General features: G+C 33.7%; 3 protein-coding genes across 4 annotated transcripts; 2 read left to right on the top strand and 1 right to left on the bottom strand.

Annotated features, from left to right (window-relative positions):
- The first annotated feature begins 2,441 nt into the window (after nucleotides 1–2,441).
- LOC133325506 (coatomer subunit beta') lies at nucleotides 2,442–7,882 on the top strand. The gene is made up of 3 exons (XM_061534249.1): nucleotides 2,442–2,800; nucleotides 4,385–5,587; nucleotides 6,642–7,882. Exons 1-3 carry the CDS (start codon nucleotides 2,446–2,448, stop codon nucleotides 7,880–7,882), a joined length of 2,799 nt encoding a protein of 932 aa, XP_061390233.1. The 5' UTR covers nucleotides 2,442–2,445.
- Nucleotides 7,883–9,041: 1,159 nt separating this feature from the next.
- Nucleotides 9,042–10,475, bottom strand: LOC133325508 (protein valois). Its single transcript, XM_061534252.1, has 5 exons — nucleotides 10,095–10,475; nucleotides 9,851–10,042; nucleotides 9,617–9,788; nucleotides 9,302–9,485; nucleotides 9,042–9,222 (listed from the first exon to the last, which is right to left on the bottom strand). The coding sequence occupies exons 1-5, from the start codon at nucleotides 10,473–10,475 to the stop codon at nucleotides 9,042–9,044; spliced, it is 1,110 nt and encodes a 369-aa protein (XP_061390236.1).
- A 1,932-nt stretch (nucleotides 10,476–12,407) lies between these two features.
- Nucleotides 12,408–16,098, top strand: LOC133325499 (interferon-inducible double-stranded RNA-dependent protein kinase activator A homolog). 2 transcript variants are annotated; one of them, XM_061534242.1, is made up of 5 exons: nucleotides 12,408–12,470; nucleotides 13,746–14,107; nucleotides 14,183–14,468; nucleotides 14,784–14,912; nucleotides 15,845–16,098. In XM_061534242.1, exons 2-5 carry the CDS (start codon nucleotides 13,767–13,769, stop codon nucleotides 16,091–16,093), a joined length of 1,005 nt encoding a protein of 334 aa, XP_061390226.1. In that variant the 5' UTR covers nucleotides 12,408–12,470; nucleotides 13,746–13,766; the 3' UTR covers nucleotides 16,094–16,098. The 2 variants fall into 2 exon arrangements, with proteins under 2 accessions (XP_061390226.1, XP_061390227.1); XM_061534243.1 differs by lacking the exon at nucleotides 14,784–14,912.
- The last annotated feature ends 2,082 nt before the right edge of the window (nucleotides 16,099–18,180 follow it).

Genomic DNA, 18,180 nt, shown 5'->3' with positions numbered 1-18,180 from the left:
TTTCTAATTTGTAATGATAAAAAAAAACAACAACAAAAAATATCCTATTTTATACTTAAAAAAACAGCGTTTATTTTATATATACATAAATATTCCCTTATTAGTTAATTTTCAAAAAAAATGCTAACCTAAAAAATCTTAAACATTTTCCCTTTTTCAGTTTTTTTCAATTTTTTCTTGTTTTTGTTCTCTACTATTTCCTTTTTTGTTTCTTATCTACTTAATCCAGTTTGAATTGATTAAAAAATACTATTTTGAATTTAACTGTATACACAACTATTATTAAAAAAAAAAAATGAAAAAAGTAGTCTGTAAATTGAAAACAATTTTTAAAAAGCATAGAACTGTTAGATAAAATATTTTTAGGCTTATTCATATATACGTATAAGAGAATATAAAATTTACAAAAAAATTAAAAAAAACAACAAAATAAAAAATATATATAACTGTACAAAAATGCAAATTTGATTTTTTAAATTTCAAAATCTACGCCTTATGTAGTTGTCCAAAAAAAAAAAAAAATATATATATATATATATACGCTTTATGTACTTACTTAGCTTAGCTGGCTTGTGACAGAACTTTCGTTCCATAAGCCGAGCTTAGAAAAGATTTCCAGGCGCATCGGTCTTTTGTGCAGTTTTTCCAATTTGAAAGACCATTTTCAGCAATGTTGTCTTCGACTTGATTTTTCCACAGAACCATCAGCTGCTTCGCTTTTATATGCCTTCTGGGCATCTAGGGCATCTTCATCCATTCTCAGGTTTCCTTCTTCATATCTACAGGACCTGCACCAAAGCCTTCGGTTTGGTGTTTTACCCGTTGGTAGAATGATGGGACTTCATCCTGACTCCTTTACATCTCGATTTGCTCACGCTCACGTTTTTCTTGTTCTTTCTTCTTATTTCTGAATATACGTTTCTCCTCTCTCCGTTTCTCCCGATAATTCTCCATCACACTAAGTGTTGCTACTGTCCGCAGGGTTGCCCTATACGCTGCGTTTTTCATATCAGTAGCATTACGACACTCCTGATCGTACCACGGATTTCTTGATGGTGGTCTTTGGTACCCAAGTGTTGCTTTTGGTGCAGTTTGAAGGGAGTGGGCAGTTCTTTGTCATTGTGCTTCTATTCAATTATCGAGACAAGGGGTGCTTTCGTCCAGCAGTTGGGTAAGTAGGCATCTGCTATCTGTTGTGTTTGCAGCTTTTCAACGAAGTCAATCAACAACAATTATGCCGTTGTCTGATGTTTCTTCATGAAGGCTGAATTTTACGACGGTGGGGCCAAAGGTATTTTCCCTTCCGATTTTTGCATTAAAATCTGGAGACGAGGTCTTTTATTCTCCTGTTAACCATAAATCCTCCAAGAAATTATTTAAAAAATCCTTATTTAGTTCTCAAAAAAAATAAATATTAAAAAAATCCACGTCTTATAAGGATGTCTCGAAAAACTTATTTAAAAAATCCTCGCCTTATCACATAACCTTACAACTTGATGTATTGCCAGGCCACTTTATATTAAAAAAAGTCTCTTTTGTCATCCCTTTTGCATAGTCTAAGTCCCAATTTATATTAGGCGAGTTTACTTGCGGCAAGTTTTTGACTGTAGGAGTGAGGGACAAGGGGAATAGAAATGGAAAAAAATTGCTCGTACCGACAATTTTCTGGCAATTCGTTTTGTGTATTTCGTATTTGTTGACATTTTATATTTATTTAAATGTGAAAAAACTATTGACATCAAATGAAAAAAGAAATATTTTCGAAACCGAATTGCCTTGTATGGAGCAAGTTCAAAAGAGAACGATAATAATTGCCGCAAGTAAACTCGCCTAATATAAATCAGGACTAAAGATCTTCAATTAATTTTATTTATTGAAATTCATTCCTTAACATTATCTAAGTAGAACTAGAAACTGAAAATACAAAGTAATAATTAAAGTATCTATGAATATATACATTGCATTAAAATTTGTTATTTTGATTATGTTAATTTTTTTCTCCCTCATCTATTAATGTTCCATTGGAAAATGTTGAAAAAACACTCCTTTTTTTAATTCCTGGCCTCTTAAAATACAATTTTTAGATCTACTTCCAAATAACCTTACAACTTGATATATTGCCAGGCCACATTATTTGTGTCATTCATTTCCTTTGCATAGTCTAAAAAGTACCGTAAACTAATACCCCAGTTTAACAGTTGTTTATGCATATGGCAACACACACTCTCTCTCTCTCGCTCACCATTATCGCCTTTTTGACATTTCGATGACGTTAAATTTTCCGTGATATGAGCAAGAAGTAACAAATACACGACGGTATTTTTCACAACCGTAACAATACCAAAACTAAAAAAACTAATATTTTTTTCCGAAATCGAAACAAATCAAAGAAAAACAATTGCCACCATTTCGGTTAAGTGATTTTACGCAGAAAAAACTAACAAAATGCCTTTAAAATTAGACATTAAACGTCGATTGACATCACGTTCAGATCGTGTCAAGTGCGTTGACATACATCCAACCGAACCATGGATGTTGTGTGCTCTATACAATGGCCACGTACACATCATGAACTATGAGAACCAACAATTGGTCAAAGATTTCGAGGTATGTGATGTTCCGGTGCGTTCGGGACGTTTTGTCGCCCGTAAAAATTGGCTAATTACCGGTTCCGATGATATGCAAATTCGAGTCTTTAATTATAACACCCTGGAGAAGGTGCATTCGTTTGAGGCCCATTCCGATTATATACGATGTATTGCAGTGCATCCGACACAGCCGTTGATATTGACCAGCAGTGGTGAGTAAAAATTGGAAAAAAGGAAAAACAAACAGGAAGTGATGGAGGCAGATGTGGAAGATAAACAAAAATTAAATGTTTTTTTTTTATGCTAAGACTATTATTTCATCATAATTTGATCCAGTCTGTTGGTGGAGGGGGTGGGGGTTTCTGTCTTCAGCATAAGATAAATTCTGTGTTAGATAAAAAAAAAACAACAACAGACGACTGACAATTGATAACATTTAAACACAAATTATTTTGACACGAAATTTTGTAAGTTGAGTCAGGAATGACGTGTGACAAGTTTGCTCTTAATTGCAGCAGATTTTGATATAGCTCCCATGTATAATTTCGTCGGATTTCATGTAAATGGTCCACCAAATTGCAATCGTTTGTCGGATTGTCACGAAATTTTGCATATGCTATCTAATTGGGTCTAGAATGAAGTGTGTCAAGTTTGGTTAAAATCGGTTCGGTTTTCAATATAGCTACCATGTATAATTTCATCTGATTTCCGCATAAAAAGCACATACTTTGTCCGATTGACACGAAATTTGGCATAGCCTACCAAATTGAGTCTGCAAGGATGTGTGTCAAATTTAGCTGAAATCGGTTCAGATTTAGAGGTAGGTTCCATATAAAACTTCGTCCGATTTCTGCACCAAAGACCCATCTTATGTCCAATTTTCACGAAATTTTGCATAGTATACCAATTTGAGATTGGAACGACGTGTGTCAAATTTGGTTAAAATCGGTTCATATTTCGATATAGCTCCCATATATAATTTTATCCTATTTCCGCATAAAAATACTTTGTTTGTCCGATTGACACGAAATTTGGCTTAGACTAATGAATTGAGTCTAAAATGACGTGTGCCATTTTAGATTAAAATCGGTTCGGATTTCGATATCGCTACCATGTATAACGTCGTCCGATTTCTGTATTAAAGATCCATTGTTTGTCCGATTGCCACGAAATTATGAATAGCGTACTAAATTGAGTCTGAAATAATGGGTGTCAAGTTTGGTTGAATTCGGTTCAGGTTTCGATATAGCTCCCATGTAAAACTTCGTCGGATTTCATGTAAATGGTCCACCAAAGGCCCAAAGTTTGTCTGATTGACACGAAATTTGGCATCGAATACTAAATTGAATCTACAATTACGTGTGTCAAATTTGGTTCAGATTTCGATATAGCTCCCATGTATAAGTTCGTCGGATTTCATGTAATTGGTCCACCAAAGGCCCTTCGATTGTCTGATTGTCACGAAATTTAGCATGGCGTACCGAATTGAATTCAAAATGATGTGTGCCAAGTTTGAATAAAATCGGTTCAGAATTCGATTTAGCTCCCATGTATAACTTCGTCGGATTTTATGTAAATGGTCCACCAAAGGCCCTTCGTTTGTCCGATTGCCACGAAATGTTGCATAGGATATCGAATTGGGTCTAGAATGGAGTGTGTCAAGTTTAGTTATAATCGGTTCAGTTTTAGATGTAGTTCCGACACACATAACTTAGTCCAATTTTTTTTAATTGTTTTTTGACCACATTTTGTTTCCCTATTTTACTAATAAACTCTATTTTCTTTTTCCTTTTCAGATGACATGCTCATTAAGCTATGGAATTGGGAGAAAATGTGGGCCTGTCAACGTGTCTTCGAAGGCCATACCCACTACGTTATGCAAATTGTTTTCAATCCTAAGGACAATAACACCTTTGCCTCCGCCTCACTGGATCGTACCGTTAAGGTGTGGCAGCTCGGCTCGAATTTTGCCAATTTCACTCTGGAGGGTCATGAGAAGGGTGTCAATTGTGTTGATTACTATCATGGTGGTGATAAACCATATCTGATTTCGGGTGCCGATGATCGTTTGGTAAAAATCTGGGATTATCAAAATAAAACATGTGTCCAAACCCTAGAGGGTCATGCTCAAAATATATCTGCCGTCTGTTTCCATCCTGAATTACCGATAGTATTAACGGGCTCCGAGGATGGTACTGTACGCATCTGGCATTCGGGTACTTATCGTTTGGAGACCTGCCTCAATTATGGCTATGAACGTGTCTGGACAATTGCCTGCATGCGTGGCACCAACAATGTCGCCTTGGGCTATGACGAAGGTTCCATTATTATTAAGGTGGGTCGTGAGGAACCCGCCATGTCCATGGATGTGATTGGCAGTAAAATCATCTGGGCAAAACATTCCGAAATGCAACAGGTCAACCTGAAGGCCTTGGCTGATGGCACAGAGATCAAGGATGGTGAACGTTTACCCGTTGCCGTCAAGGATATGGGGGCCTGTGAAATTTATCCCCAAACCATTGCCCACAACCCGAATGGACGGTTCGTTGTGGTCTGTGGTGATGGTGAATATATTATTTACACTTCGATGGCATTGCGTAACAAGGCATTCGGTTCGGCCCAAGAATTTGTTTGGGCCTTGGAGAGTAATGAATATGCCATAAGGGAAAGTAGTGGCACCGTGCGCCTGTTCCGCAACTTTAAGGAACGTAAAAGTTTCACCCCTGAATATGGAGCGGAGAATATTTATGGAGGTTATTTATTTGGGGTGAAAACCTCATCGGGTTTGGCATTTTATGATTGGGAAACATTGACACTGGTCAGACGTATTGAGGTCCAACCGCGCCATGTATTCTGGAATGAGGCTGGCACATTGGTGTGTTTGGCCACGGAGGAGTCATTCTTTATATTGTCGGTGGATACGGGAGCCATTGTTAATGCCCTCGAAACTAAACAGGATTTGGAAGATGATGGTATTGAAAGTGCATTTGATGTTTTGGGTAAGTTTTTGGAATCTGTTTTTATTTATATATTTGACACCACCCTGAATCGATTCAGATCTATATTGGATTCTATATTTATTTACGCCCGAACGCCATGAAATTTAGCATAGGGTAAAGAATTGGGGTTAGAATGATGAGTGTCAAGTTTGATTGAAATTGCTTCAGATTTAGAAGTAGCTCCCATGTACAACTTCGTCGGATTTAATGTAAATGGTTTAGAAAAGACCGTTCGTTTGGGTCTAGAATGAAGTATATTAAGTTTGATTGAAATTGGTTCAGATTTTGATATAGCTCCCATATATAATTTCACCCGAATTCCGCATCAAAGGCCCTTTGTTTGTCCGATTGATACGAAATTTGCTATAGGCTACCGAATTGGGTCTAGAATGACGTGTGTTAAGTTTGATTGAAATCGATTCAGATTTAGGTATAGCTCCCATATATAACTTCGTCGGATTTCGTTTAAATGGTTCACCAGAGGTCTATCGTTTATTCGATTGGTGAGAAATGTTACATAGGCTATGGGATTGAGTCTGCAATGATGTGTTTTAAGTTTGATAGAAATCGGTTCAGATTTTGATATAGCTCCCATATATAATTTCGTCCGATTTCCTCACCAAAGGCACATTTTTTGTTCGATTGTTACGAAATTGAGTATAGAAAGATGTGTCTTAAGTTTGATTGAAATCGGTTCCAATTTGGATATAGTTCTAATACATAATTTCGTTCGGTTTCCGATCCCTTCATTTGTCCGATTGCTACGAAATTTTGCATAGCGTAACAAATTGGGGTTAGAATGACATTGTGAAGTTTGATTGAAATCGATATAGCTCCCATATAAAACTTCGTCGGATTTCATGTAAATGGTCCACTAAAGGCCCATCGTTTGTTTGATTGCCATGAAATTGTGCATAGACTATCGAATAGGGTCTATAATGACGTGTGTTAAATTTGCTTGAACTCGATTCAGATTTAGGTATAGCTCCCTCATATAACTTCGTCGGTTCTGGTTACTAATTTATTTTTCTTCCTTCTTCTTCTTTTTTTCAAGGTGAAATCAATGAAATTGTCAAAACTGGTCTCTGGGTGGGAGATTGCTTTATCTATACGAATTCCGTTAATCGCATTAACTACTATGTGGGCGGTGAAATTGTCACCGTATCCCATTTGGATCGCACCATGTATCTGCTGGGCTATGTGCCCAAAGATAATCGCCTCTATTTGGGCGACAAGGAACTCAATGTCATTTCCTTCCAACTGCAATTGTCCGTGCTGGAATACCAGACTGCCGTCATGCGCCGTGACTTCGAACGAGCCGATTTGGTATTGCCCACCATACCAAAGGAACATCGTACTCGCGTTGCCCACTTCTTGGAGAAGCAAGGCTTTAAATCACAAGCCCTCACGGTATCGACCGATCCTGATCATAAATTCGATTTGGCCCTGCAAATTGGGGAGTTGGACATCGCTGTCAAATTGGCCCGTGAGGCGGAGAATCCCCAAAAATGGTCACAGCTGGCCGATGTGGCATCGCGTAAAAATAACATGGCCCTGGTCAAGGAATGCATGCAAAAGGCCAATGATTTCAGTGGCCTTCTGTTGCTGGCCACCGCCTCGGGAGATGCTGAAATGTTGCGGGAATTGGGAGAGAATGGTTCACAACAGGGCCGTCACAACATTGCATTCCTATCGGCATTTTTACGTTCCGATGTTGAACGTTGTCTGGAGATATTAATTGAGACCAACCGCTTGCCTGAGGCGGCATTCTTTGCCCGCACCTACATTCCCAGTCAGATGTCACGCATCGTTGAGTTGTGGCGTGAGGAGTTGACAAAATTCAATGAAAAGGCTGGTCAGTCCTTGGCCGATCCGGCAAAATATGAAAATCTCTTCCCAGGTTTGGGTGATGCCTTGCAGGTGGAGGAATTCGTAAGGCAAAAGGAGCGACAACAATTGCCGGCCCATGCGGCGGCCTCTTTGCCGCTGAACATTGAACGTAACCCCTTGGAGGAAATGCAATTGTCCCAGCAGAAGGGTATCTACGAAAGCAATGCCAAGGTCGGGGTGCAGGACTATAAGAAAAGTGATGATTATCCCAGCAATGTGGCGTCGTCGGCGGTGGTGGGTAAAATTGCGGCCACACCAACAGCAACATCTGTGCCTCCTCCACTCACCACCACCACCAATGATGAAGATGATGATTTGGATTTGGAAATAGAAGGCATTACCCTGGACGATAATATCGATACAACAGATGTTAATTTAGATGATGATTTTCTAAGTGATGATTAAGAGCCGCGGAGTATCCATCACTTTTTTTCAAAAACAAAAAAATTCCCCCTCCTCCCCTTTTTACACTCCCTTGCATTTTTTCCAATAAGGTCTTGGACCTTTCAGATTTAGATCTGTGTGTATTGTGTGTGTTTGTACGTTACGTTAACATTCGAAAAATAAGAAGAAGAAAAAATATATACTAGGCCCACTGTAGCCTTAAGAAGATCATACCATTTAAAAAAAAATATTTTTTTTTTTTGCAAAAACGAAGAAACTCTACTTTATAGTTATTATCGTCCTGCTCCGTATCAGAAAAGATTTGATTTTTTTGAAACATGTTAAAAAAATCTTTTCAATATTACAAAAAAATAATAATTAAACTATACTTTAAAGCAAAACTACATATATATGTAATTATTATTTTTATTATAAAAAAATAAATATATAACGAAAAAAGAAATAAAAAATTTAAATGGACCATTTACTTGAAATCTGACGAAGTTATATATGGGAGCTATATCAAAATCTGAACCGATTTTAATCAAACTTGGCACAGGCAATTCTAGACCCAATTCCATAACGTATGCAAAATTTCATGTCAATCGGACAAACCATGAACCTTTGGTGGACCATTTACCTGAAATCCGACGAAGTTATATATGAGAGCCATATACAAATCTGAACCGATTTCAATCAAACTTGGCACAGGTAATTCTAGACCCAATTCGATAACGTATGCAAAATTTCGTGTCAATCGGATAAACCATGGACCTTTGGTGGACCATTTCCATGAAATCCGACGAAGTTATATATGGGAGCTACGTCTAAATCTGAACCGATTTCAAGCAAACTTAACACACGTCACTCTAGAATCAAATCCGATTGACTAACAAAGGGCCTTTGGTGTCAACTTCTTTTTATTTACTTCAAAAATACGATTATTGCTTAACAATGGTATTTTCGTTCGATCATTTTTTCTTTATACATAGTATTTATTTTTTTATTAATATTACTTGTGCATATTTCATTGTAGCTCTTGATATAAAAATCAAAAAAACAAATTGCTAAATTTTCTCAACACCAATCACTTGGTGTGATACTCCTAAGAAATGTCAAAAAAACTCTAAAATAGCTATACTTATACTACTACTATAAGATAGTAAGTAATTCAAAACAACTATTCAATACTATGACTACGTAGTTTGCCTTCAAAACCAATTGTTAAAAATTCTTTGTTTGTTATCCAGGCACCATCTCGTACGAAATTTTCCGATTCGCTATTTTTATAGAAAACAGAATGAGTGGATGATTTTGCAATTTTCACCAAATTTGAATCGGAAATTATTGCCAAATTTTCACTGTGAAAAAAAATAAAGAAAAAATTGAATTAAAAATAGGTATTGGAAATTAAGTAGCTTATTTTTTTTTTTGACTTACTCATTGGGTATTATTTTTCTAATTGGCCGTTCAAAGTATTGTGTTTCGGTTTCAATTTGTTTTGGTTGCCTAACATCGATTGTTAAGACCGCACCAGCTTCGTCACCCAAATATATTTTGGAATCATCGGATTGGGGACACCATGTTACATTTGTAAAACGTACACTGTGATTTTCATATAGAGCTGGAATGAAAAAAAAAAACAAAAATTTAAATACATTTTTTCAAAATAATAAAAAAAAAACATTTAAAAAAAAGACATTTTTTCAAGGGGTAGATTTTTTAATAATATTTTTCGTGGCTTTATTTTATTACCAATAGCTGGTCTCGTTTCTCGATCATCCCAAAGTAGACATGATTTATCCAGCGAACATGTGGCAAAAATATTGTCCTTTCCCCGAGCGGCTGATACACCTGTAATTGAATCGGTGTGGGCAAAACGATAACTACCCTGGGAGACAAGATCAGCGGTGCCCATGTCCCAGATCTATAATAAAAAATTAAAACATTTATTTTTTTTAATTTCCAAAAAAAGTCCTCCCTTCTTACCTTAAGGGTACCATCCTTACTGCCCGTGACAGCCTTATGCTGATTACTTGGAAAATTACTAAGGCAGGTTATCGGTCTCATGTGTTCACACTTCTCACCGATGAGGAACAAACAATATGGATTTTGTGATTTACGTACTTCGGAATGTGTAGACCATACTTGGAGATTACCGGTATTGAAGGCCAATAGAAGCTAAAAAACAATTTTCAATTATCCAAAAAAAACCCAAAAAATTCCAACTCACAATATTTGGCGACACAAATGTCATGCCGTTAATGATCGCAGGACACTGCAGCTTAAAACATGATTTCCCCGGTGTCATGGCCTCATTTTTATCCTCCAGCACATTGTGTTTTTCAAAACCCCACAGTGTACCGGTCCATTCTCGGCCACTTAATTTATTACAACACACTGCCACATTACCGCTGGCAGCCGCCTCATTCGGCGTGGTACTAATGCTCAGACATTCCCATGCCTCATGCATCCGGGCCGTGTGATTAAGTGGTCGCCTGGCATAGTCGCGTGAATTAAGATTTGGATATTCCGTGTCATCGAAATCCAGATCGTCGGGTGGTTTATAATCATCGGGTGTTTTATAAACATTGCCATAGCTGAGAGGCAACATATTGTGTGCGGGTGGTGATACTTAATTTATTGTATTCTTAAAAAAAAAATCTAAAAACAAAATATATATTTTAATATATTTTTTGGCGATAGCAGCACGTTAAACGAACGTTCGTGTGTTTGTGCGTGTAAACTTGTGTGCTGTGCTGTTGTTGCCGGCAAAGGCTAGTTGTAGGGATCAACAGATCGACTTTTGTGTGGCTAGTTGAGATTGAACAGCAATGATTCACTGAATGGAACAAAACAACTAGTTTGTACTAATGGCAACGTAAGGAACTAGTGAGAACTAGAAGAAATATATATTTTTAAATATTTTCCAAAAAAATACTTTTTTTATAAAAGACTTAGTTTTTTAAAATCTAAGTCTTGAAAAAATTATTTTTAAAAAACCTACGTCTTGAAAAAACTTTTTTTTAAAAAATCTATCTCTTGAAAAAATTATTTTAAAAAATATCTGCCTCTTGAAAAAATTATTTTTAAAAAATCTATGCCTTAAAAAAATATTTTTAAAATATCTACTCCTGCCTTGAAAAAATTAAAAAAAAATATTTTTAAAATATCTACTCCTGCTTTGAAAAAAATTAAAAAAAATATTTTTTTAGAAAAATCTGCGCCTTTATAAGGCCTTGAAAAAAATTAAAAAAATATTTATAAAAAATCTACGCCTTTGTACGGTCTTGAAAAAATTAAAAAAAATATATTTTTCAAAAATCTACGCCATTGCAAGCGACCCCCTAATTTAAGCCTTGCAATTTTTTTTCAATCTACGCCTTTTCAAGGTATAGAAAAATCCTTTTAAAAAAATCCGCGCTTTTTAAGACTATAAAAATTTTTTAATAACATCAAGTGCTTTCATACAGTAATTCCATTATGTGAACACGGAGTTCAACAGCTGACAAACGCTCGCCACAGTGACGCTTTCATTGTATTCTGTTGTGTGCCGAGCATTGCCATATCGCTGTCAAATATTGCCACACTGTAGGCAACAATTGACAGCCAAAGGCAAAGCGGAGAGAGAGAGAAAAAAACTATTTTCATTGATTTATTCGTAGTTCACGTATTTGGTCGACATCGGTTTGCTGCATTTTTATTTGAAGATAAATTTTATGAAAAACTACAATTTATTTTTAGATAAATATCAGTGCAAATCAATCGAGTAAGTACAACGCAAAATATTTCAATATTTCTTGTATTTTTCTAGACTATTTGTGAGCGAAAAATTACAGTTTTTCTTTTGGAAAAAATCGCAATTAATTTCTATTGATTTTCTTTTCCGGGATTGTGTGTATATGGTGGAAAAAAACTAATGAAAATGACATACATATACAAACATGGGGAAAAATGATTTTCATAATTCTAATTTTTTCTAATTGCAGACACCAATAAAATATTACTTTTTGATTGACAAGAAAATAATAAAAAAATAAATATGACATCTGTACCAGCTACTGAGGGACAGCAGCAGCAGACGGGTTTTGCACCCCGACGCCAAAATGCAACATCAAATGGCCAAACGATTACAGCCGGTGGTGGTGCAGCCACGGTTGCTCCAACCATTCTGCAGAGACCAAAAGTTAAGAAACAAAAAATCAAGGAGCTAACAGCTGAAACTGGAAAATTGGCCATCGAGGAAACCCTTAAATTGGTAAGTAAGGACATAGTATGTATATGAGAATATGTGTATTCCCGTTGTCGGTTTTGGGGGTGGATTTTCAATGTGTATAGTGTGCAGATGATAGAAAAAATTAAATGTTATATGAAAATGTTCAATTTCAATTTTTTCAATGGCGTAGATTTTTTAAAAAAATATTTTTCAAGACCTTCCAAAGGAGTAGATTTTTAAAAAAAATATTTTTTTCAAGGCCTTCCAAAGACGTAGATTTTTTTTTAAATTCTTTTTTGTTTTGATTTGCAGAAGACAGAAATTAAGAAAGAAAAAAATACGGATCCAGCAGCTGCAACTGGAAAATTGGCCATTGAGGAATCTCTTAAATTGGTATGTGTGTGTAATGCTCTAGGATCACACAAACGTCGTGATTTTCTCATAATTGAGATTTTTTTGGAAACAAAAAAAGGAGTAGATTTTTCAAAGAATATATTTTCGAAATTTTTATAAAGGTGGGCAAATTTTTTAAAAGAGCTGGTTCTCATGGTTTAGACGATGTTTTTAATGGGATTACAAGGGCGTAGATACATTAAACTTTCTCAAGCCCTTGTAAAGGCGTTGATTTAAAGAAGATTCCAAGGCCAAACCAAGTTGATTTTTTAAAGATTATTTAGCAAAGGTCAATGAAGTCTTTGATTTAAAAATAATATTTTCTTTAAGGCCTTATAGCATAGATTTCTTTAAAATATTTTTTTTTTTAATTTTTTAAAAAAATGTAAGGCCTTTTAATTCGTAGATTTTTTAATAATATTACCTTCATCGATCCATACATAATGAAATTATGAGCATAGTAATTTCGGAACTTCAGAGGTCTATATCTCGGGACTTATGGACTTCCCCCATGAAAGTCATATATTTTCGTGATCAGGGAGACAAGACCTACCTGTGGCAAATTTCAGACAAATCCGAGATGAGCCCCACAAAACTCAACTTGTTCCAAATATTTTTTTGTAAAATATTTTTATATATTTAGATTTTTTAAAAATTTAAAAATTTTTAAAAATTTAAAAATTTTTAAAAATTTTTTAAAAATATTTTTGTAGGCCTAGATTTTTTAAGGCGTAAAGTTTTAAAAACTATTTTTTGAAGGCGTAGATTTTTTAAAAATATTTTTTTGAAGGCGTAGATTTTTTAAAAATATTTTTTGAAGGCGTATATTTTTTAAAAATATTTTTTTGAAGGCGTATATTTTTTTAAAATATTGTTTTGAAGGCGTAGAATTTTTAAAAATATTTTTTTGAAGGCGTAGATTTTTTAAAAATATTTTTTGAAGGCGTAGATTTTTTAAAAATATTTTTTGAAGGCGTAGATTTTTTAAAAATATTTTTTGAATGAGATTTTTTAAAAATATTTTCTTGAAGGCGTAGATTTTTTAAAAATATTTTTTTAAGCGGCAGATTTTTTAAAAATATTTTTTTGAAGGCGTAGATTTTTTTTAAATATTTTTTTTAAGGCGTAGATTTTTTTTAAATATTTTTTTGAAGGCGTAGATTTTTTAAAATATTTTTTTGAAGGCGTAGATTTTTTAAACATATTTTTTTGAAGGCGTAGAATTTTATTTATCGCCACCTAACCGCCCTGTTTTCTCCTCTCATTTCATTTCAGACCGATGCAAATGGTATTGCCATGAAAACTCCCGTTTCATTGCTGCAAGAATTGCTTAGCCGTCGCGGCATTACACCCAGCTATGAATTGGTACAAATCGAAGGGGCCATCCATGAACCGACATTCCGTTATCGCGTGTCCTTCAATGACAAAGATGTACCCTTTACGGCCATGGGCGCTGGACGTTCCAAAAAAGAGGCTAAACATTCAGCAGCCAGGGCGTTGATAGATAAACTGACCGGTGTCCAACTGCCGGAGACGCAGCACACAACAACAACAACTACGGCCAGCAGCACAAATGCTACAGCCGGGGGTGGTGGTAGTGGGGTAGATGGCAATGCCAATGTGTCAGCGGGTGGAGAGTGAGTATTTCGGATATTCCGATTATTCATTTTTTTATTATTAATTTGTCGGATTTGTCTGCTTTTTTGTTGTAGTGCCGCCGATAAAATTGTTGGCAATCCCATTGGTTGGCTACAGGAAATGTGCATGTCCCGCCGTTGGCCACCACCAAACTATGAAACCGAAACTGAAGTGGGTCTACCCCACGAACGTCTCTTCACAATTGCCTGTACAATTTTGAATTTCCGCGAAGTTGGCAAGGGCAAGAGCAAGAAAATTGCCAAACGCATGGCGGCTCATAAAATGTGGACCCGCCTACAGGAAACACCAATTGAAAATAATCAATTGTCGGAGACAATGGGCACCGAATTGGGTGGTGATGTAAGTAGCAAAGCAAATTAATAACGATTTTATATATTCTTCAAACTTCTCTCTAGAAGCCCATATTCAAAGGGTTGGAATTATAAAGAAGTTTGAAATCATGCGACCATATTTTTTTTATAAAAACACAAAATTTTTAGGGGTCTTAAAGTTTCTTGTGGATGTTCATATTTTTCAAGTCACCATTTTTAACTGGTTAAGTTTCCATATTGTTTTTTCTTAAATATCTAATACGGCATCATCTATTCAAGATGCCATTCATTAACTTCCACTGAATATTGCAAAGTTAACAACAATCATTTTTTCTTCTTGCAGAAGGCCAATTATTATGGTGATTTGAAAGATATTACTGTACCAACCATCACCAGTCAGCATAGTGCTAAGGTTTCACAATTTCATAAGACCCTTAAAAATTCAACGGGTGAAAAACTACACAAGTTGCAGGTGAGAGCTACTATCCTATACCCTATTACAACAACAATAACCACTAAAATAGAATTAAGGAAGACTTTGTTCAAAAGAATATTTTTTCAAGGGCCTACGAGGGAGTAGATTTTTCAAAGAGTATAGTTTCAAGACGTAGATTTGTGAAAAAATATTTTTTTCAAGGCCTAAATAGGATGTAGATTTTTTAAAAATAATGTTTCCAAGACCTTTCAAAGGCTTATATATATTTTTTTTTTAATATTTTTTCAATGTCCTACAATTTAAGGTCTTGAATTTATTGTTCATCTCTTCATTTACAAAGAAGAATCAATTCCTTTTATAGATTTATAGATCCCTATGATCGATAAAACAGTTGACATTATTGACAAGCAGGAATGGTGGTTAAATTTTGTTTGTGCGCGTCCTCCGTGGTCGTCTGAAATTTTATGTTTTTTTTTTTTTTTTAACAAAGAAAACGTTTAAAAAATATTATATATTTGAAATATTTTTTAGGGAATTTGGAATATAAGCATCATTACAAATTAATCAAGGTGTTTTTAGTATTAAAGCAAAAAAAAAAAAAAAAATAGTTAACGGTGTTTGTGTTCCCCGTGTGCTAAGCAAGTTGTATGCCTGTAGCATATAAAGAGTGTGTGTGGGTGTGTTATGTGATTTTAAATGAACAAGAATGATCATAATGAAATATGATGGTGGGTGGCGTCTTATAAAGGCGTAGATTTTTAAAATGAATTTTTTATGAAAAAAAATAGTGTCTAAAGTTTTTTTTAAAGAATGTTTTTACGGCCTAGATTTAATTTTTTTCAGTTTGTAAATCTTATAAAGAACATTTTTTTAATGCTAAATTTCTAAAAGCGCCTAGATTATTTTTGAAGATAATTTTTTTTAATTTTCTAAAATATTGTTATAATCTGTTTTATTTTTCATTCCAGAAAACTTGTCTGAAAAATCCCAAAATTGAATATGTCGAGCTATTGGCTGAAATTGCTCATGAAAATCAATTCGAGGTGACCTATGTTGATATCGAAGAGAAAACCTTCAATGATCATTATCAATGTTTGGTGCAACTTTCAACCTTGCCGGTGGGTGTTTGTCACGGTTCGGGTGCTACACCGGCTGAGGCTCAAAAAATGGCAGCACAAAATGCCTTAGAATATTTGAAAATTATGACCAAAAAATGAATGGTGGCGGCGCAGGCATAAGAAAAGCAAAATTAAAAAATATATCACGGCATACAAAAATACGGCCGTAGGTGGTAGTAGGAAGGGGGGTAAAGAGATGAAAAACCCCTCCTTCCTAAAAGATTTTTTTTTTGTAGTCTGTAATGCAGCTGTCGCATAGAAAACCAATCTCAAATCTTAACCAAAAAATATGCTATTACCAATTGGAAATATGGTTTTGTTTTTTATGTTTAAAATGACATACTTTTTGTAATATTTTTTTAAATTTTTAATGATTTGATTTCTTTTTTCTCTTTTAAGGCAGTGGCTAAGCCTAACAAAATTAGTCCCCTTGACCAACAAAAAATTTGATTTATTTTTTTATTTTCGTTTTTTTTTTTTTTTTTTTTGGCAGCTGCTGAACACGCCTCTTTCAAAATAATAATAAACCTACATCAACAACAATTATAATTTAACTAAATACATAAATAACTAATATATAAAATATGCATTTTGCAAATTAATCTACCTTTTATCTATATGAAAAAACAAAAAAATAATGAAAAAAAAATTAAAATATATAAAAAAAAAAAATAATCAACTAAATGTCCAATGGCTTAGAAATACAAAAAAAGAAAAAAATTAAAAAAAAACTATATATATGGAAAATTTATATTTTAAGTTATAGTTATTTATGTAACTAGTTCAATCATATATATAAAAAAATTAAATTCAAATTGCAGACGAAAATAATCATGAAAAACAAAAACCACTTTTCCTTTTACAAAATTCAAAACTGAAAAGAAAAAAGGGAGAATGAAAAAAATGCAACAGCTTATTACACTGTGTGTGGTTGTGTGTGTGCAGGTGCACTTAAAAAATCGATATATTTTTTTCCACACTAATGAAGGATTGGCATTTTTTCGACCCGCACCACCCCTTCCACACACAGTGTTTTAGAATTTCATGCAAAAAATTAAAAAAAAAAACAAAACGCGTTATATTTGTTTAAAATCTATAGTTGCTGCAAACTATAGGAATTTTAAACCTCCTACAAGCTATACTTTGCATGGACCTAATGATAAATTTTCCACAAAAAAAAGTAAACTAAAACAAAAATAAAATTTGCAAATACTTATAATACAAACAAAAAAACAACACCATTTAAAAACACACACAATTCCTTATATTTTTTTAATTTTTAATTTTTTTTTTTTTAACAAAAAAATCATTTTTTGGAAAATTCTTACATTATTTTAGTGCAAAGTGTAGAGGTTGTACAAACTAAAAAAAATAAAAATATCAAAAGAAAAAAAAACAACATTAATGTTGTAATCAAACACAATTATTTTAAACAAAAAAATATTGTTTAAACCTCATTACACATTTCTTTAAAAAAATATTGTTTCGATTTTTTTCTTCTCAAAACACATAAATTCTATATTTAAAAAAATAATAACATAATTATCCACTTTTGCAAAAATGTATTCTCTTAGTACACACAATAAATAAAATACATACAAACATAACTATTACATATTTGAAATCAATAACAACAAAAAATAAATATTTGAATAAAAAGAATTCTAAATGTTTTTTTTTTCAAGGCATAGATTTTTTAAAAATATTTTTTTTCAAGGCATACATTTTTAAAAAATATTTTTTCAAGGCGTAGATTTTTTAAAAATATATTTTTCAAGGCGTAGATTTTTTAAAAATGTTTTTTTCAAGCCGTAGATTTTTTAAAAATATTTTTTTTAAGGGGTATATTTTTTAAAAATGATTTTTTTCAAGGCGTAGATTTTTTAAAAATGTTTTTTTCAAGCCGTAGATTTTTTAAAAATGCTTTTTCAAGCCGTAGATTTTTAAAAAATATTTTTTCAAGGCGTAGATTTTTTAAAAATATTTTTTTCAAGGCATACATTTTTAAAAAATATTTTTTTCAAGGCATACATTTTTAAAAAATATTTTTTTCAAGGCGTAGATTTTTTAAAAATGTTTTTTTAAGGCGTAGATTTTTTAGAAATGTTTTTTTTTCAAGGCGTAGATTTTTTAAAAACATTTTTTTCAAGGCGTAGATTTTTTAGAAATGTTTTTTTTAAGGCGTA

The sequence above is a fragment of the Musca vetustissima genome, unplaced genomic scaffold, assembly GCF_032173495.1.
Source record: "Musca vetustissima isolate MV318-11 ecotype Yass unplaced genomic scaffold, APGP_CSIRO_Mvet_v1 utg10917, whole genome shotgun sequence".
Lineage (NCBI taxonomy): Eukaryota > Metazoa > Arthropoda > Insecta > Diptera > Muscidae > Musca > Musca vetustissima.
This window is presented reverse-complemented; position numbering and strand designations above follow the sequence as displayed.

Coding starts and splice junctions, on each gene's coding strand:
- LOC133325508 (XM_061534252.1), bottom strand. CDS start 10,475: ATGTTGCCTCTCAGCTATGGCAATGTTTATAAAACACCCGATGATTAT. Junction 10,043..10,094: donor CATTTGTGTCGCCAAATATT/GTGAGTTGGAAT, acceptor ATTGTTTTTTAG/CTTCTATTGGCCTTCAATAC. Junction 9,223..9,301: donor AGAAAAATAATACCCAATGA/GTAAGTCAAAAA, acceptor TTTTTTTCACAG/TGAAAATTTGGCAATAATTT.
- LOC133325499 (XM_061534242.1), top strand. CDS start 13,767: ATGAAAACTCCCGTTTCATTGCTGCAAGAATTGCTTAGCCGTCGCGGC. Junction 14,108..14,182: donor AATGTGTCAGCGGGTGGAGA/GTGAGTATTTCG, acceptor TTTTTGTTGTAG/TGCCGCCGATAAAATTGTTG. Junction 14,469..14,783: donor GCACCGAATTGGGTGGTGAT/GTAAGTAGCAAA, acceptor TTCTTCTTGCAG/AAGGCCAATTATTATGGTGA.
- LOC133325506 (XM_061534249.1), top strand. CDS start 2,446: ATGCCTTTAAAATTAGACATTAAACGTCGATTGACATCACGTTCAGAT. Junction 2,801..4,384: donor GTTGATATTGACCAGCAGTG/GTGAGTAAAAAT, acceptor TTTCCTTTTCAG/ATGACATGCTCATTAAGCTA. Junction 5,588..6,641: donor AAGTGCATTTGATGTTTTGG/GTAAGTTTTTGG, acceptor CTTTTTTTCAAG/GTGAAATCAATGAAATTGTC.